At 36.1% G+C, this 21,268-nt stretch overlaps 1 protein-coding gene across 7 annotated transcripts in view; it reads left to right on the top strand.

The window, feature by feature from the left end:
- The window catches only part of METTL25 (methyltransferase like 25), a 146,991-nt gene that overhangs the window by 45,729 nt on the left and 79,994 nt on the right, over positions 1-21,268 (top strand). For all 7 annotated transcript variants that reach the window (XR_006607529.1, XR_006607528.1, XM_045082955.1 and 4 more), the window contains exon 6: positions 20,580-20,674. Coding sequence is in view for 5 of the 7 variants with exons in the window: in XM_045082955.1 (XP_044938890.1) it covers positions 20,580-20,674 (95 nt within the window). In the remaining 2 variants the exon portion in view is untranslated. The remainder of the gene's footprint in view (positions 1-20,579; positions 20,675-21,268) is intronic.

Below are 21,268 nucleotides of genomic sequence, written 5' to 3' on the forward strand. Positions count from 1 at the left end.
CCCACACTGGGTTCCCCGCTCCACAGGAGGCCTGCTTCTCCCTCTCCTACTATCCTTGCCTGTGTTCCTGCTCTCACTATCAAATAAGTAAATATATATACATATACATATATATGTATATATACACATATATATATGTATATACATATATATATATTTAATAAGTCAAGGAATTAGAATTTCAGCCCAGCCAGTCTAGCTGTAGAGTCACACTCTTAAAACATCCGTCAGAAATTGGGACAGAGAAATAGGATTTGGCCTTCTGGGAAGATTCTATTAAATTTTAAAACATCAGGGCGAAAACCCAACGTGTTAGCATTGGAGTAATTTCTGATTCTTATTTGAGGATGAGAATCTAAAACAACCTGAGGCAAAAGCTTATTTAGATCCTGTGTGAATTAAATGGGGCAAATAAGGGAAACTCAGGGGATACACAAATGGTAGTTCTTCCTAGATACAGAGGAGAGTCCAAGCAGAGAACTGAAGACTTATTTTGGCCTCACCTCTTTTTAAGAATATCAATCTTTAAATATGGATAAGTTTCATTAGTTTGAGTTTGAGAACTAGGGAAGGACATTGACTTTGTTGGAGATTAAGACAGTTTGGAGATTGGTGAATCTATCATTCATACAGGGTTAGGACAGTTTCCTAATCTCTGCTTCTCTCTCTTCAGTTTTATACCCTCTAACTTGTTCACAGTCACATAAAGTGACATGGTGCCATTTTCCTTCCCTGGAATATGATAAGGGTGAGGGGTCTCTGGCCCAGCTTATATGGTAGTACTCACCTTTTGTTTTTAGGAGCAGCACTATCCTTAAATGTCTGTTTTGTGTTAAAGTTCAGCAATATAGGTAATCAACATGAGATAAATGTGGCATCTCTCACTTTCTGTAAACTCTCTTTTCATGTAGATATCAGCTATTTTATTTGCTAGGATCAATATTTTATTAAACTGGCATTTTTTTTAAAGATTTTATTTATCAGGGACACCTGGGTAGCTCAGTTGGTTAAGCAGCTGCCTTCGGCTCGGGTCATGATCCCAGCGTCCTGGGATCGAGTCCCACATTGGGCTCCTTGCTCCGCAGGGAGCCTGCTTCTCCCTGACTCTGTCTGCCACTCTGTCTGCCTGTGCTCACTCTTGCTTGCTCTCTCTGACAAATAAATAAATAAAATCTTTAAAAAAATAAAAGGATTTTATTTATTCATTTGAGAGAGATAGAGAGACAGAGATGGAGAGAGAGCACAAGCAGGGGGAGAGGCAGAGGGAGAGGAAGAAGCAGTCCCCACTGAGCTGGGAGCCTGACATGGGGCTAGATCCCAGGACCTGGAGGTGATGACCTCAGCTAAAGGCAGACGCTCAGCCATCTGAACCACCCAGGTGCCCCTAAATTGGCATGATTTGAATAGTTGTATCCTGCTTTGATTTTGCCTTCATTTTTTGGTTTTATAGCCTATACCGCATAATTAGTTTTGTCTGTTTTTCTATTCATTTTCTATTTGTTTGGGCCACATGGGCCTTGAGAGAAAAGAGACCAACATGGTTTTAGGATAAGCTCTGTCTATAATGTAGGAGGCATGCAACTTGTGAAGAGCCCCATCTTGGAAAGAAAGAAAATAGTGGTTAACCATACCTAGAATCTAAGCCAAAATCTGAGTTTTAAAATACTTCTGTAATAATAAGTCCACCCAACAGCGGCATAAACAATAAAGTCCTTAATTTCTTCACATAAACAGAAGTCAGGAGTAGCCGTTCTAGGGTTGGTTCACTGATTCTGGAACATTGGGGCTCTGGGTTCACATCTCTACTTCCCTGTCAGGGCTGCAGTTTCATGAGAAGTGATATGAGTTAGAGACTTTCTCCTCATGCGTTCTCCCTTTCTGTCAAGGAGGGTGAAGAAAATCTGTCCAGAAATTTCTCAGAATTGTTTTATGTCTCCTTGTCTAGACATAGTTCGCAAAGTAACTGTTAGCTGCAAGGGAGTCTGGAAAAGTAACTATTTGACTTTCTGAGCTTCGCTGGTGAGGCAGCAAAGGAGACAGGTGTTAAGAATGACTCTTGATTCTTTTGATGGCTGCATAATATTCCATTGTGTATATATACCACATCTTCTTGATCCATTCATCTGTTGATGGACATCTAGGTTCTTTCCATAGTTTGGCTGTTGTGGACATTGCTGCTATAAACATTCGGGTGCACGTGCCCCTTTGGATCACTACGTTTGTATCTTTAGGGTAAATACCCAATAGTGCAGTGGGATTATGGACATTGGGGAGGGTATGTGCTTTGGTGAGTGCTGTGAAGTGTGTAAACCTGGTGATTCACAGACCTGTACCCCTGGGGATAAAAATATATGTTTATAAAAAATAAAAAATTAATTAAAAAAAAAAAAAGAATGACTCTTGAGGGCGCCTGGGTGGCTCAGTGGGTTAAGCCTCTTCCTTCAGCTCAGGTCATGATCTCAGGGTCCTGGGATCGAGTCCTGAGTCGGGCTCTCTGCTCCTTGGGGAGCCTGCTTCCTCCTCTCTCTCTCTCTCTCTCTCTGCCTGCCTCTCTGCCCACTTGTGATCTCTCTCTGTCAAATAAATAAAATCTTTAAAAAAAGGAATGACTCTCGAACAGCTCGCTATATCTACAAAATATTTTTTTCTTCTCCTCTCCCACCCCTCCTACTTTCTCCTGCTTTCTTTCCTGTCTCCTCTCTGTTGTGTACTGATTTTGAGGATTGAGCAAAGTGAGAGCACTAACTCTGTGAGAGGAGCGGGGCAATGATCTCTTTGTGTGCTCCTTTGCTTTGGCACCTACCGCATTATTTAATCATGGTTAAATAATGGTTTAGGTTTAATCTCTTCAGGATAGATTTGTATTTATTCCTCATAGTAGACTCTGACACAGTTTTAAACAAAAAGTTTATCTTCAAAACTTTTCTTTTAATGCCTCACATTGACCAAAATATGTGATATATAGCAAGTACTCAATAAAGGAATAACATTGAAATAAAATTATGAATTAAGAAAAAAACTGATTCAGTCTTGGCTAAAACTAAAAAAAAAACAAGTATGTTTGATGAGGCATCTTGAGAAGAAATCATTATGTTGACATAAGTGGTTTGGGAATTCTCAAGGTACTAAGCTGGCTTTGCCCTTCTTAGCAAAGATAAGAAACAGAAGGTTAGAGAAGGTTTACATTCCAGAGGCCACTGGAGCAAAATGATGAAAATGATTTCACACTATCCTGGTGAGACAGGGGTCTTATTTAATTTTAAATCTATACAAACTCAAGAGTCCTATGTGTCATAAATTGTCATTCCCTCTTTGGTTTTCTTTGAGAAGAAAAAAAACTTCTAAATACTCACCTACTATGAAGTTTTTATTTCTCTCTAAAGCATCTAATCTTTACCCGCAAAGCCTATGATGGCCACAGAGGTTGTAAAACATGTTTGTGAGAGAAGAATGTATTTGTTCTCCTGGTTATAATAGTGGTTTCATAATTTTTTTCATCAGATCCAAATTAAGAAATACATTTTATGTCATTACAGATTAATAGGTAAATAAAATTGGTACTGAAATTTCACCAAAAAAGTGCTTATTCTTTTTTTCTTTTTGGTTAATTAATATTTATTCTTCAAAAGTTGCTGGATCTTACAACCCACAGTGCTTGCTGATGTGTTTATCTTATTCCTTCCTATTAAATTTTAGAAAATGTTGATCACAATCCATTGAGTTGATTTTGTGACCCCCTAATGGGTTGCAGCCAGTAGCGTGATGGTACATTTTTAGTGGTTGGCTTTGCACCTGAATAAAAGCCCCTTAATGTCAGTGTTTTCTGATTTCCATGGTGTAAATACACCCTACTTGGCCAGTTTCAAGCTACTCTCCACTAAATGTTGAACTGGGAAGAAATGACATAATCAGCTTTTTCTGGAGCCATTAGGAGCCAGATTTACCACATCACTGGCTGTAACACGGAGGGTAAAGTAAATATGAATTTATGTCATGTTTGTTATAAGTAAGTGAATTTGCTTATTTAAACTGCAGATTGGGGGCGCCTGGGTGGCTCAGTGGGTTAAGCTGCTGCCTTCAGCTCAGGTCATGATCTCAGATCATGAGATCGAGTCCCGCATCGGGCTCTCTGCTCAGCAGGGAGCCTGCTTCCCTCTCTCTCTCTCTCTGCCTGCCTCTCCATCTACTTGTGATTTCTCTCTGTCAAATAAATAAATAAAATCTTTTAAAAAAATAAATAAATAAATAAATAAACTGCAGATTGCCGGGCACCTGGCAATCTGCAGTTTAAATAAGCCTCTGCCTTCAGCTCGGGTCCTAATCTCAGGGTCCTGGGGATTGAGCCCCACATCGGGCTCTCTGCTCAGCAGGGAGCCTGCTTCCTCCTCTCTGTCTCTGTCTGCCTCTCTGCATACTTGTGATCTCTATCTGTCAAATAAATAAATTAAATTAAATTTTAAAAAATAATAAACAGATTGCCTTATCTGTTAAGCATGACAAACAATATCTGTTATATAGCAGATAACAAATATGTATTTGTTAGAAGAATGAGTTGCTTTATTTTGACAGGTATAAGAGTATTTGTATCTGCCCAAGTTTGTTTCTTTTTCAGTCCTATTATTCACGTAAGGACTGTAATTTCTTACCTGAATGTCACAGGAATTTTTTTATATTCATAAATTCAAAGTCGAAGAAGAAATATTTTACTTTATTCACGTGTCATGGTGCATACTAAATATCGTGTTCGTCACTTAAATTGTTTTCTAAGAGTTTTAGCTTAAAATTTGAAAAAAATTAAAAATTACTAAAAAAACTGTAAATGATTATATTTCAAAACAATTCTTTGAAGAAAACTTCAAAAACAAGTTACAAGTGAATGGATTATATTTCATATTCTTTTCAGTGAACTGTCCTTTAACCTTGCTACAAATCATTAATATTTGATCCAGAATCTGGATATTGGAACATAAAATTTTATTTAGCAACTCCTTTTAATTTAAAACTAACCAGCAATTAAAACAAAGACTCTGAAACAGTTACAAAAACATAAGAACTGATTTAGTAAAAGCTTTGGGCATTGAGAATATCAGTAAAACTTTTATTCAACACAGAGTGTGCTGAGATTTAGAAGATATACCATGAATTTTGTACCCACTAACTGCCCCCTTTGCTAGATACCAAGGATTTTTAGATAAAGCACTTTAAAGAAATTTACAGCCCAATGGGAAGACAGATAACAAAAGATAGCTGTAACACAGTGTGATAGGTGCTGTATTCCAGTTATAAGTTACATGGGAAGTGTAGAGTTGGTGACATTTAAATGCCCAGGGGAGTCCAGGAACACCACACAGAAGAGAACATGGTTTGACTGCCTAGAGTTTTACTTCTGTCTTAGTAGTGCTACAGCTTTGGATAAACCGGTTAGCCTTTGTGAGTCATCTATAAATTAGTGAAAAGAAAGGGGCTCAATTCAATAACCTTGGAGGTTTCTCATGGCTCCAGTAATGATTCTGTGACTTGAATGTACCTTTCCGAAATACGCCTTTTGTTTCAACTGAAACTCACCTATTTATCATGACATTTAGGTTTAGTTTCATTATTTTTTTTTCTTAATTATATTGGATTTGCATGAACAGATATCTACTTTCCTGCCATGATTCTGCATTTGGATGAGAATGTGGAGTTTTTGGAAATCAGCATAATAATGGCCGTGTTATTTTTCCCAAAGTTTGGTTTCTAAGAGGTTAAATTACCTAATAATAATTTGTAGAAAGTGCATATTTATATTTTTATCTGCTTAACCATCAATATTAACAGTTTATTAGCTTATTTAGTAATTCAGTTAGAAACCATCATGAGTAATCTCAGCTTGAACAAGGTATTTGCTATTGTAATCTTATAGCAGATAAGTAGACTTTACTGTCAGTTTTGTAGATTCAGCTTTTTATAAGTTCTTGTTACAATATCATATTACTTCTCACTATTCAGCTGGGTTTATGTCTCAGAATAATTCTTGCCAATTAATATGGGGAAAATACAGAGATTTCTAGATGTACTTGGCAGTCTTTATACAATTACTTCACATAGACAGCTGTATCTAATCTTTAGTCAGTTGTACATTTTCTAGAGTGTTGGCACTGATTTTACTTTTGCCATAGGGCATCTTCTTGCTGTTTAGAAGTAGTTAAATAAGGAGTTTTAATACATTTTGCCCCTTTCTTTCTTTAATTTGCACCTCGTTATTTCTTGTGACTAATAGAAAGTGGTTTCTGAAGCTCATGCAGATTGTATTTATTCAGCATAAGAAAAGTTCTGCCTGTGCTCATGGTAAATAAAAGAAGTAAAAAATGTGGTTAATCTAAAATAGAAAATTAATACATCTGCTTAAAAGAAATAATAAAGAGAAATAATTTATGTTTCAAATACAGAGTAATATGAAGTCAAAGCTAATAGAAATTCTTTTCAGAAAGTTGACTATCAAACTAATATAAAACAGGCTTTTAAAAAACTAATTTACATTTTTACTAGGTTTATTATTTTTTTAAGATTTTATTTATTTCAGAGAGAGAGAGAGAGAGCATGAGCCGGACATGGGGTGTTGGGGGCGGTGTGCGGGCAGAGGGCAAAGAAAAAGCAGACTCCCCACTGATTAGGGAGCCTGGTGTAAGGCTCGATCCCAGGACCCTGGAATCATGACATGAGCCAAAGGTGGGTGCTTAACCAACAGAGACATCCAGGCACCCCTATTTTACTAGGTTTATATACAGACTTGGATTTGTATATATGGAGCACATGATCTTGAAAAATATTTTGCTGCGAATATAGTATTCTCACATTTCTTTTGTCCATGGTAAATAAATTATAAGCAAGTTTCTAAATTTATTTCATCATCAGTCTGACACGATGAGTAAAATTCTCATTGGAATGAAGTCACACCATGATGCATAATATTAGTCTAAAAACTGTCTCACTGACTTAATGTTTCAGATATTCCATATGTGTCTCAATATAAACTGTTTTATCAAGACTGATAAAAGGCTGTAAAAGAGACCATCAAGAACAGCAGGAGAAACTTTTTGGGCACAGTGAGAAACACCAGTGGGGAGCTACTATCACATTGATGGCCAGACCAACACAGTGTTTTCTCTCAGCACCCAGACTTTGTCATTCTTATAGCCATGCACAAAAATACCAGTAGTGTCCAGATGGATTCATTAAGAAACGGTGTTTTAGGGGGTGCCTGGGTGGCTCAGTCAGTTGGGCAGCCGTGTTTGATTTCAGCCCCATTCATGATCTCAGGGTACTGGGATTGAGTCCCGAGTCAGACTATGGGCTCATTGAGGGGGTCTGCTCCAGGATTCTCTCCCACTCCTTCTCTTTTGGGCCTCCCCCACTTATGCTCTCTCTCTCTCTAGCTCTCTTGCTTTAAAATAAATGAATAAATATTTTTTAAAAAGAAAATATTTTACCATAGATATGATTCTATCAAAGTAATATATACATTTTAACTAGTTGTTTATTTTCTGTTGGATGTATCCTATAATTTATATATTCTGTCCCTTGCGATAACATTCCTAGCTGTACTTTTAACCAAAGGATAAGTGAAATACTAATACATTGATTATATATGGAGCCAGAAATAGAGATGAGCTGCAGAAAGAAAGATGTTATAAATATGGCTATACCTCTTACGGTCTAGAGAGAAACAAATGAGAAATAGTAAATTACTCTTTTACCATTGACTAACCAAGCTTTGCTGTTTTAGAATAATCTGTGTAGAAAAGTACATACGTGGAATATAAATCTTAGGGTCGTAAATTGAAGGTACGTCCTGGTGAAGGCAGAAGAAGATGACCACTAGGGGCTCAATCCATATTTATGTAATGTATCAATTAATTAACATGAAAATACGATCACTGTGCTGTGATTTTCTTTAAATCTCTTGAATTCTAGGATCTTTCCCTAGTACTTCCTTTATAACTTAAATCATTGTTGATAGCTATGCATAAATTTTATCTTTTTAAGTTATTAAATTTTTATACCCATACTTAATCATTTCAAGAGAATAGAGCAATTTTTAGAATTTACCTACTTTTAAATTATCTACTTATTCCTTTTCTAGTTGTACTGTTTTGACTTTATTCAAGGGTCTCCTGGGTGGCTCAGTGATTAAGCATCTGCCTTTGGCTCCCATCATGATCCTGGGGTCCTGGGATCGGCGTCTGGCTCCCTACTCAGCGAGAGGCCTGCTTCTCCCTCTCCCACTCCCTCTGTTCCCTCCCTTCTGTTCCCTCTCTCATTGTGTCTCTCTCTGTCAAGTAAATAAATAAAATCTGTAAAAAATATATTCTTTAACATATTTGCTACTAATGCTAAGGAGTATAGGTCTGGTTTACATAGTCATTTAATTGTATTTATCCTTTTAGTTTTAATGTACTCAAAAACCTGGCAAGATAGAAATGATTCAGAAATCTGGACAGTTTTAATATAATTCCAATATGTCTTTTATCTTTGGGTAGTACTTTGACTACCATAGGCACTAACCTCATTTAAAAGCTGAAATGAAAATCAAGGAATTTTTGTACAATTGTCTTGTAGTCTCTAGGCTAATTTTGAACTATAAAGCTTTAAGGTGAGAAATAAGTTTCTAAACTTTCACAACTAAAATCCCAATACCACGTTTACTTGAGAACTTAACCAGTCTCTACATGTCAAGTCTTCAGATACCCCTAAAGAATACTTTTAAGGAAACCTAAGCGGTCTTATTCCATCCTAGAAGAGAATGACTTGGAACATAAACTAAATTTAAAAACAGATAAAGGACTGACAAATAATACATATTTGGCCTTTTTAAAAATAATGTGAAAAACAAGAAGATACCTATCAATGTATATTTTATCTTTATTGTCATAAAGCATTATAGAAAGAACATAGATGCTTGGGGGCTTAAGTGGGTAGGAGAAGAATCAATGAAACAAGATGGGATTGGGAGGGAGACAAACCATAAGTGACTCTCAATCTCACAAAACAAACTGAGGGTTGCTGGGGGGAGGGGATTTGGGAGAAGGGGGTGGGATTATGGACATTGGGGAGGGTATGTGCTTTGGTGAGTGCTGTGAAGTGTGTAAACCTGGTGATTCACAGACCTGTACCCCTGGGGATAAAAATATATGTTTATAAAAAATTTTAAAAAAATCTAAAAAAAAATAATAAGCTTTAATAAAGTAATTAAACTGAGTGAACTCAAAACATTAAGCATTCTGACAGCATACAAACTTAAAGTAAAAAGTGAAAGTCTGTTTCAGCATCACTACCCACAATGACACTCCCTTCTCATGTTTCCATCCACGTCTATGTACAAATATGTATATGTACAAGTATCTTGGGTTTTTTGACAAAAGGAATCAACTGAATGTTATCATTCATCCATTCATTTATCCATTCTTTCAACAAATATTTATTATGTATTTATAGTGTTCCAGGTACTTTTCTGGGAGCTGGAGAGATGGAAGGAAAATGAAAAGTTCCTGCTTGCGTATCATTTAATATAGCTACAGTATATCAGATGGTGATAAGCGCTATGGAGAAAAATAAAGCAAAGAAAAAGTAGAGTGAGGAGGGATATTATTTTATATAGAGTAGCCAGGGAAGGCCTTTTTTAGATAACATTTACATAGATAGTTGAAAGATAAGGGAAGAAACTATGCAGTTATCTTGGAGAAAGAGTGTTCCAGGCAGAGGGAATAGCGGGTAAAAAGCCCAAAGGCAGAAACTTGTTTTTTGTTTTTTGTTTCCTGAGGAATACCAAAGAGAGGGGTATGACTGAAACACAGTCAAGAGCAAAAGCACAGAGAGCCTTTAGGGAGCTATAACCAGGTGAGCTGTTATCCAGGTGAGAGATGATGGTGGTTTAGGTCAGAGGGGAGCTTTAAAAGAAATCATTAAGTTTTGGGTATATCTTTAAGGTATTGTCAGCAGAAATTATTGACAATGGAGGTGTCAAAAAAAAAAATACAAGTTTTGACCTGAAATAGTGGGAAGATGGAATTATCATTTAGTGAATTGGGTGTGACTGCCAAAAGAGTAAAATTGAAAGGGAAATTGTTCAGTTTGGGGTAGGTTGAGCTTGATATGACTCTTAGAAATTAAAGTGCAGAAGTTTCATTATGAATTGGATAAGTAATTTTGGGTTCCTGAAGACAAATCTGGGCTAAAGATAAGAAATTTGTGAGATCATTGCTCTTTTGCTTAGAAACTCTATTTATAGTTCTACTTGACTCTTAAGCTAAAGCTAATTATCCTTCGCATGGGCATCAAGGCCCTGCCGCTCTGACTCCCACTGAATCTCCTGCCTTGCTTCACACTCCCTTTCCTTCTGTTCCACATCCATCAGGTCATCTTTCAGATCCTTGTACACATGCTCCCTCCTATCTCGTGCAGCTCCCTCTGCATAGACACTCTTCCCTCTTTTTATGTTTAGTTCTGTGCTCCCCATCCTTTAGTTCTCAGGCCTATTTTGAGTTTCTTTGAAAGTCTTCTTAGATCTTCATTGATGAGGTCAAATCCCTTTTTGAAACCCTCTCATAATATCATAATATCACAGCTTATAGTATCACAAACCGTTCACTTGCAGACCTTGCATCATTACTGAAATTTTGTGTGATTCTCTGAGTAATGTGTATCCACAGTGAGCTCAGGAATCATGCTCCAGTTTCTTCTATTTTGTTTTCTCTCCATTGTCTTGACACTAGGACAAAATATCAGTACTTTCTTAGAGAAGGAATTCAATAAACATTTGTTGAATGAAAAAACAAGTTATTACTGGTATTTTCGATTTGGCTTAGATGAAAGAGTTGTATTCTTTTCTTAGTTTTCTTTACTGATTTGAAAGTCATCTTACAGGGACGCCTGGGTGGCTCAGTTGGTTGGACGACTGCCTTCGGCTCAGGTCATGATCCCAGAGTCCCGGGATCGAGTCCTGCATTGGGCTCCCAGCTCCACAGGGAGTCTGCTTCTCTCTCTGACCTTCTCCTCGCTCATGTTCTCTCTCACTGTCTCTCTCTCAAATAAATAAGTAAAATCTTTAAAAAAAAAAAAAGTCATCTTACATAATACTATTTAATTTACCCTGTGGAATTGTCATGTATATAAGTCAATGTAATAAGTTAAAATTTTTAAATTTCCTGTCTTCTCAAATAAAATATGTGCAGCTATGTTCTGAATATTCAAGATAATAAGTACAAATATTACTACATTCATTTAAAAAAATTTGTGAGATAATTCATATAGAGAGTAAGTCTGAATGAGATTACATTAGGAATAGAAATGATGACGAAGTACAGAGACTGAATCCAAGAACATTCCAAAGGAGGTTGGGAAGGTAAGAAAGATCAGCAAGAGGATGTGATTTTAAAAAAATAAAAAGTGGGGCGCCTGGGTGGCTCGGTGGGATATATAAAATATATAGCTTTGCCCCTTTACTTAGCAATGTATTTTGGAGCTTTTTTCATAAATTTGTTTTACATACTACAAAATATTCCTTGGAATGGATGTATCATACTCTGTTTAACTTCTCCTGTATAGATTAACATTTGTTTTTATAATTTTCTCCTCTTTTATAGTTTTTGTCTTATCCAATTCCACGATCTATCTGGATTTATTTTGTGTGTATAATTCAAGAGATAGCTCTAATCTTATATTTTTGTAAATGCTATTTATTGAATACTCTGTGCTTTGCCACACTGATATAAAATAACAGCTCTAACATATGATGTATTTATAAGTTCTCTTATATTCCCTTAATTTGTGATTCTTCTGATAATACTATTCTGCCTTAATTAGTATAGTTTATTGGAACTTTTTTTTTTAAAGATTTTATTTATTTATTTACCAGAGAGAGAGAGAGAGAGCAAGCACAGGCAGGCCGAGTGGCCACAGAGGCAGAGGGAGAAGCAGGCTCCCCACTGAGCAAGGAGCCCAATGTGGGACTTGATCCCGGGACGCTGGGATCATGACCTGAGCTGAAGGCAGCCGCTTAACCAACTGAGCCACGCAGGCGTCCCTTATTGGAACTTTTTAAATCTAGTAGAGAAATTCCCCCAAAGTTCTTATTTATTGAGAATTTTCTTAACATCATGTATTTTCTCTTTCAAAGGGCTTTTACTTATTTATGTATTTTTAAAAGAGTGATAATTTTACTTTCATTGCTCTACCAACTATTAGACATACAGATACAACTTTACTCTTTTTAGAGACCAGGTTCAGGATTACCGAATGAGTTTCACAAAGGAAGAGCTTTGAGTTAAGCATTGCTTAATGACAGCAGCACAATCATGGTCTGGGGTTGGCAATTCTAGATGGCATGACTCAGTTCACACTTGGTGAACAACATCAGGTAGGAAAGTCAAACAATAAGGCGTTTTGTTTCATATTTTACTAGAGCCCTTCCTCATATTTGTAGTATGGATGCTAAAAGCATAGACAATCTTTCAAGGAAGGACATAATTTATACCAAAAATGCTTGTTAGATAATGTTTGGAGAAGAAATCTTTTATTTATCCAAATAGCTTGCTTAGAGGAGAATTGAAATGCTGATCACATCAAACATTTAATAAGACTTAAATAGGTAAATTTACTTGAATTTTTCATTTAGGATTAAAGTATGTGTAGTTTATATATAATGCAAATTTATATGAAAAGTCGCAAAATGTTTTTTGCTTAGAAAAAATGATATTAAAATTATGCCATTCTCTTTATAATATATGAATCATAATAAACATTGCTGACCAAATTCAAAGTAAAAGCTGATTTAGATGCATGTATTAAATGGATTTTAAATTAAAATATTAATATTCATAAAACAATCTGTTGGGATTTTAATTGGCATACATTGAATTTTTTTTTTAAAGATTTTATTTATTTTATTTGACAGACAGAGATCACAAGTAGGCAGAGAGGCTGGCAGAGAGAGAGGGGAGGAAGCAGGCTCCCCACTGAGCAAAGAGCCCGATGCGGGGCTCGATTCCAGGACCCTGGGATTATGACCCGAGCCGAAGGCAGAGGCTTTAACCCACTGAGCCACCCAGGCACCCTGGCATACATTGAATTTAAAGATCATTAGGGAGAGAATTGTTGTCTTTAGGATGTCAGTGTATCCTCTCTGAAGTATAAATTGTATCTTTATTTATTTGTTGTTGTTTCAGATACTCCTGTTAATCTTTCCTAGTTTTAGTTTGGTTTCTTGTCACGATTTTGTAAATTTTTTGTTCCTCATAAGAAATAAGTATTGGGTACCTGTCACATGCTAGTCTTGTGGCTGTTCTAGGTACTAGGGATACGAGATTGAACAAAACAAAGCCCCTGCCCTTATCAAGCATATATTCTAATAAGAAGACATCAGGCAATAGAAAAATAAATAAGTAAATGTATAATGTTACGTTATAAACAGAAAAAGAAACTAATAAACAGGTGAGTGGAGGGTAAGGTATGTCATGATCAAAGCAAAATTTTTAAAAAATGACTTACCTGTGTTTTTTCCTATCTTCCCCCCCATATTTCATAATGGTTATTGTGGTTTCAAATAAGATAGTCTCAAGTCCTCTATTTAGGAAGGCATAATGTAGATTGAGATTATTCACTTAGTAGATAGAAATTTGTATCTCTAAAGGAGTAATACCTGTTTGTTTTTCCCAGATGAAATCATTCCAATCAGATTTCACTTAGGTTTAAAGAAATTTAAAAGGAATATTTTTTTTTTCCAAAATGTAATGAGGACATGCAGATAATCTTGATTCATCTAATTCTTTCTATTCAGTTCCACAAAGTTCTGTAGGAGGCACTAGAGGATGTAAAATAAGTGAGACACTGTCTATCCCCATTGGGAGGCTTTGATCTAGTGAGGAATTCAGAAGCAATTCCAGAGAACTCTCATGCATATCTGAGAGTGATAGATTCCTGGCCCATAGACCTTAATCAACTATGACTGTGAATTTTTGAAAAAATGAATGAAAGAAGTGATAAATGATGAATGTCTAAACCAAATACTGCTATGACTAGAAGAGAGAATAAGTTTTCATAACTAAAGGATGAAGGAAAGCTTTCTAAAAGAGGAGATGTTTGGTCTTCGTTGAGAAAGATGAATTAGTAGGGAAGGACATTTTGAGAACTTTGTAGAAAGGAGGCACAGAGGCAGAAACTATGTGGCTTGTTCTGAATAAAACAAGTCCATGTGGGTATATAACTGAGAGTGAGTTGAGAATGAGAGTGTTGGAAACAGAAAATATCACTGAAAAACAAATTAGGACCAGACTGTGAGAGCCATGAATGCTAATGTGGTGTGACAGAATATTATTCAGTGGGAGACAAAATATATTTCATTTTGTTCCATAAAAATATCTCTTGTGTATTGGTTTAATGCAAAGGAATTTCATACACTCATCTACATTTCTGAAAGGTAGTAGTTTTTGGCATTATAGAGCATAGATTGACATGGAGCTAGATCAGGGACAGGGAGACTAGTTAAGATATAGTTCTAAAAGTTCAGATCAAGACTACATTGGAAAAGAACAGTAGGAGAAGAATAAACAATAAATAACCTAAGTAGGTAAATTAAATGAGCCAGGAGAAAGCTTGCTAAAAGATGAAAGTTCAGCAAAGACTTGAAAGAGGTAATTGAGTTACCAAGTGAATAGCTAAGGGGGTTGGGGGGCGGGACTCATTCCACACAAGAGGAACAAGTTGGCATATTTTTTTCCAAAGACTGTATTTATTTGACAGACAGAGAGCACAAGCAGGGGGAGTGGCAGGCAGAGGGAGAGGGAGAGGGAGAAGCAGGCTTCCTGCTGAGAATGGAGCAGGACTCAATGGGGAGCTGCATTTGGTGCTCCATCCCAGGATCCCAGGATCATGACCTGAGTGAAAGGCAGATGCTAAACCTACCTAGCCAACCAGGTGCCCTCAACCTGGCATATTTGAGGAATAGCAAGAAGCCAGAGTAGAGTTCAAGAAGAATAGTAGGAGAGGAGCTCAGAGAGGCAATAGCTCTGGGTGGAGAATAGTGATCGTGTAGAGCTGCATAGGATATCATAAGTCTTATTCTAAGTGAAATGGGAATCAGGAAGTTAACAGTAAGCAGATGGGTGGTACACATCAGTTAGAATAATTTGAAATGAGTTTATTCACAAAGAGGCTATTTACAAAGATGTGGGTGTAGGAGAATCGTAGGATATAGTGTAAAAATCTAAGACTTACCAAAGAAAATTCCAAAGCTCTGAGATACGTATTTTGCTATTTTAGAGAATTGAAAATTTTACAAGAGAGTGAAACAGAACAAGGTGTGAAATGATGCCAGAGATGTAGTCAAAAGCAGATCACGTTAAGGAACAATGTCTTAATCTTTCTTTTTCAAGTTTTTATTTAAATTCCAGGGGCACCTGGGTGGCTCAGTGGGTTAAAGCCTCTGCCTTCAGCTCAGGTCATGATCCCAGGGTCCTGGGATGGAGCCCCACATCGGGCTTTCTGCTCAGCGGGGAGCCTGCTTCCCCCCCTTCTCTGCCTGCCTCTCTGCCTACTTGTGATCTCTGTCTGTCCAATAAATAAATAAATAAATTTTTAAAATTCCATTTAGTTATGATTGGAATCTAATATTAGTTTCAGGTGTACAATACAGTGCTAGAAGACTTCCTTACAACACCTAGTGCTCATCCTAACAAGTGCCCTTCTTAATCCCTATCACCTATTTAACCCATCCACCTCCACTCTGGTAACCATCAGTTTGTTCTCTGTATTAAGAGTCTATTTCTTGGTTTTCAGTCTGAAAGGAGAAGAAGAACCTGTTAAATCGGGTAGTGAACTGATGAGGTTTATATTCTAAAAGATCGGGCGCCTGGGTGGCTCAGTGGGCTAAGCCGCTGCCTTCGGCTCGGGTCATGATCTCAGGGTTCTGGGATCGAGTCCCGCAAGGGGCTTTCTGCTCAGCAGGGGGGCCTGCTTCCCTTCCTCTCTCTCTGCTTGCCTCTCTGCCTACTTGTGATCTCTCTCTGTCAAATAAATAAATAAAATCTTTAAAAAATGTAAAAATAAATATATTCTAAAAGATCACTTTGCCTTATTGAAACTGAAATAAAAAGGAGCAAGAGTGTGTGTTGATAATTAGTCAAGAGGCTTTCATAGCAGTTTCATAGCACAGTAGTTTGGGATGGTGGAAATAGAGAATATGAATGGATTTGAGGAATATTTAGGGGAAAAATAAATATTTAGGGGAATTTCTTTTTTTCTTTTTTTTTTTTTATTTAGGGGAATTTCTAAAATAAGCTATATATGAGGAAGTGTCTGAGAAGATTTCTGAATTTTTTGACTCAAGTAAATGAATAAATGTTGTTGCCAGTCATGAAAATAGGAAACTTTAGGATATCTGGTTTTGTGTCATTCAGTTATTTAGATTTTGGACATGTTGATCATCAGGTGCCCATGAAATATCTATTTGGAGATGGTAGTTAGGGTATTCATGATGCAGAATTAGATCTTAGAGAAGAGGTTGAAGGTATAATTTAGGAATTGGAGTAGCTTGAATGGTGTCTCCCAAAAGTCACATCAACTCAGAACTTCAGAATGTGACCTTGTTAGAAATAGGGTATTTATAGATGTGATTAGTTAGGATAAGGTCATACTGGAATAGGGTGGGCCTTAAATCCAGTGGTGAATGTCCTTATAAAAAGAGGTGAGAGTGCAGAGAGACACAGAGGGAATGGTACAGCTACAAGCCAAGGAATGCCAAGCATTGCCAACAACCATCAGAGGCCAGGAAGGGGCAAGGAAAGGATTCTTCCCTAGATCTACTTCAAAGAGAGCATGGCCCAGCCCATACCTTGATTTCAGATTTCTAGCCTCCAGAACTGTAAGAGAATACCTTTCTGTTGCTTTAAGCTACCAAGTATATAGTAATTTGTTATAGCAGCCTTAGTAAATTACTAAAGGAATATTCAGTGTATATTGAGATATAGGTAAGATTGCCTAGGGAAAGCATACAGATAAAGCAGGGGTTACACACTGGCTCTCACGTGGGTGCCCCCCGACTCATTTTGGGCAAGTTTGACTGTTGTATTATGCCCAAATTATGCTTTAAATAGCAGTAAGACTGACCAAATGAGATATTTAGTTACTATACAAATTGATTAGTACTTATTTTATTCTATCTAGCTGCTTCATACATTTATATACCAACTGAAATCATTTGAGTTTTTATTGGTCTTCAAAAAAGCATAAAGGGGAGATAGGAATAATCCTTATGAACATTAAGTAGACACAAAATAACAAACTATCAGGGGATATGAAGAGCATTAGACACAAGTAAGAGAGCATGCATGGTATCATGGAACCAGAGGGAGAGAATATTATAAAAGGAATATCAGAACCTCCTGAAAATCCACAGTAAGAAAAATACCCATTAGGTTTTGTCTCATAGGTGCTAGTGGTGAGGGAAACAAGAACTATTGGAATGACATGGTTATAAGTGTCTATTTTAAAAAGATAATGTTCTTCTTAATATAAAGGATATATATAAAGAATGGACAAGATAAAAGGAAAGAGAAATGGAGAATTAGTAAGTAGGTATTACATTTACCCAGTCATGAGCTAATGAAGATAGAAAAAGAAAAGCAGGTATAATTAAAAGGTTGTATATATAAGAACTTAGGGATTAAAGGAAAGAATAATAGAAGATGGTTCTTAAGTTAAAACTTGCTTAATTAAGATAATATTACTAACACAGGAAGGAAGAACTAGTAGGAAGAACTAGTAGAAGCTCTCCTTTTATGAGATTAATGGATTTCTAAAGCCAACAAAAAAGAAATTGGATAAAAGAAAAAAATGAGTCTTCATCTATTCCAAAATTATCATTTAAAGATATCCTGAAATGATCCTAGGGAAAAGCAACTGGTAAGAGAGGTTAATGCTCAGTGTGACTAGATTTAAATGTATGAACAGAGTTAACTAAGGGATTGATACATAACAGTAGAAACCTTGAGCTCTGTGACTTTGATTCGGGACATAGAAGTGAGCCTCCTTCTTCACTGCAGTCACAATGAAGCTGCTGAAATGGATTCCAAAGATAATATTGAACCTGTACTTGAAAGGCTTTGTTTGACTTTGAGGATGTCCTGCCTTTCTAACAGTTGTTTGCACTTAATTTTTAAAAAGGAGCAGAGCTGTGAGGTCACCATGACCTCAACCACAGAGGAAACTGTGATGTAGATTCAGAAAACTTCAAGGAGATTCCACAACCACGAGGTGTCCCAAGGAAAGAGGCTTTGATGGGATTTTACATAACCCTGAACCAAGGCTGGCAATTGCTATAAACTGTAAAAGCCCTAGGATCTTAGGTGTTTTGGCTAAAGATTCAGGGAGCCATATATATTGAGTAACATTGTGCTTCTGCTATCACAGTTATGCAGGGTTGGAGAGGAAGCTCCCTTATATGCAATAAGTATCCTTCTGTAGGCCTTTATTGTAGTGGAAAAGATAGCTTTATGGGCCCTTAGGAACACCATAGCCATTCTTTACTCTCAATACCTTCATCAATACAAGTTAGTGAACATGCAATAAAAAAACCATCTTTTACTAGTCTCCGTTTTTCTAATGATAGCCCCATGTGCTCAGTCACCTCTGCTGTTGGCTTCCATATTTGTGTCATCTGAAATGAAGAGGGATACCAGAAGTCACATGTATCCCTGCCTTCATCTTCCCTTTATTACTAGAAATCTGGGAATCCCAGAACTCAGTATTCCTCTGAATAATTCCCACCTATCATACCTCTGCAATACACTTACAGCTTTACCACTGTCTATGTACTGCCAAGACTAATCCCATCATACCTTTGATCTCTATTCCTGTCTATAAGAAACAAGGGAAAGGGAAAGGGGAAATATAGCTTTTTTATTGGTTAGCACCTTTCCTAACTATTCTGAGTAAAATAACACAAACCCATCTCTCTAGCCCCTTATGCTTTATAGTAAGATCTAGATATTTCTCATTTTGGTTAGAAATGGTTAGAAATAGAAATTGGTTAGAAGAATAAAAAACCTTGTAGTAATTTCTTTTATTTAGTAGTAATCATGTCTCAGTCAAATTGTAAAGCCTTAAGTAAGACTCAAACTGCTATTTCAAGTCATTTTGGAAATAGAGGAAGTAGTCCAAGGTCCCCAGAACCTGGAAGGGCTTTAAGGCTCCAGAAGTCTTGTGCATGTGTAGTTGAAATTGTTTATATAGCTTGGTGGTTAAGAGCATGGCTTCTGGAGTCCCTCCGATTGCCTCTGTTTAAACCCTATCCCACCATGTGCTTGATTTTGCAACTTAGACCATTTACTTAACCAGCCTATGCTTAGTTTCCCTAGCTAAGCCATGAGAATAATAGTGTACCTACTTCATAGAGTTGCTGTAGTTAATACATTTGAAGTATTTACAGTATTACCTCACAATATTAAGTGCTGCATAAACATTAGCATTATTATTATTTATATTCCCAGGGAAAGGTCTGTATCTTCCAACTGATTATCAGTAAGGTCTGTTATAAATCTTAATATATGAATGAAAGAAACCACTTTCACAGGCATATGATCTGCATGAAATTTAAACTTTCACTATTTTAATAAAGAGTCATCCTTCATAGCAGCGAAATTTACTTCATGAATTCTACTTCAACATTATTTTCTTTTTGTTTAATTTTTATTTACTTTTTAATCAGTATTTTCTTTTGAAGTGTTTTTATGTTTTCAAAGTTTTAGTTCTATTTTTACTTTTTAACCTAAGTTCTCACAGTCTTGATAAATTTAAGCTCTTATTTTTTAGGCTTGAATTTAAAAAAGAAATTTGTTTTCCTTTTCAAAATCCCTGTGTAATTAGTAATGCTGCATTAAGGGTTTGAACATCAGCAGATTGCATTTGCAACTCTGTGAGTTAGGCAAAAGATATGTGTGATTAAGCAGTGAATGTTGATTTTTGTTGTTGTTAGTTAAACCATATATGCAACTGAGCCAAACTGCATCACAATTGAAAATATTACAGCCTGTTAATATAATGAAGAAAAAAGAGCTTATGCAGCTGCTCTTTTCCTGGAACATGAATATAGTGGCTGAAAAAAAATTGAGGTTTCATCATTATTAGGGATGAATTAATATTGTTCTATAATAAATTACCGCATGTCATTTAATAAATCACTTTTTTAGAAAGTCAGTTCAGCAGTAAATATCCAGTATCTCATTACTTATTTCCTGTAGTTACACTGAACATGAAGAGTACTTCCATTTTAAATTGCTTTTGCTAAATCTTAGAAAAATAATTTTGGCAATTTGGTTAGTATCAGACCTAAAGCTTAAACACAAAACAGCTGTTGTTGAAAATACCACTTTCATAACATTAATATGCTTTCAATTAACAGATTGGAATGAACTGTTAAACATTACTACCTCCTTGTTTAACTACTGTTTGACTCTCAATGACTGCTTTTCTTTCTCAATAGATTGTTTACTTTAACTGAAAGAGGAAGAATCTTATTTAAATAATCCATATTTTTCCCCCATCTGCAGAAAGTACCCAAGAAAAGTGGGGATTTCCAATGTGCCAGTATTTAAAGGAAGAGAGATGGTGCTGTGGTCGTAATGCCAGAATGTCAGCATGTTTGGTATGATTATGTTTTTTTCTGGACTAAGAGCTTTATCCAGATGTTGAGGAATTTATTATTGTTGGCTAATATCATGAATTAAATGCCAAGTTTTGCAGAGCATCATTATTAATACTTTTGTGCATTGCAAATTTTAAGAAAAAAATGACTTGCTCTTCCAACATTATCTACTACTTTACAACTGGTAACAGTTTATCATTATATGGTTTTACTTATAATTTTTATATATAATTACTTTAATTATCATAGATAATATACCAGCTACCAAGTATTAAATACAGAATTAGTTCAGTGCTTTATTCACAGTTCTGTGCTATGTTTGTGTGTGTTTGTAGTAGATCATTTGGTCCCTTAATTTTTTATAGAATGGGAAAAATATTAATAAGCTATCTGGAATATGAAACAACTATCTATTTAAATAAAACTTTTAAAGTGCCTAATTTGGCTAATGCCCTTAGACCTAGAACACTTTAGCATGTGGTATTCTCTGTTCATGGGCCTATATTAGTTTACAAAGGATAAAAGCAAGTTAAAAAGTGTAAGTTATTTTTTATCATGAGAAATTTAAAATATGGCTAGTTAATAATGTAGTGT

The sequence above is a fragment of the Mustela putorius genome, unplaced genomic scaffold (genome assembly GCF_011764305.1).
Source record: "Mustela putorius furo isolate JIRA1106 unplaced genomic scaffold, ASM1176430v1.1 tig00000640_pilon_pilon_pilon, whole genome shotgun sequence".
Lineage (NCBI taxonomy): Eukaryota > Metazoa > Chordata > Mammalia > Carnivora > Mustelidae > Mustela > Mustela putorius.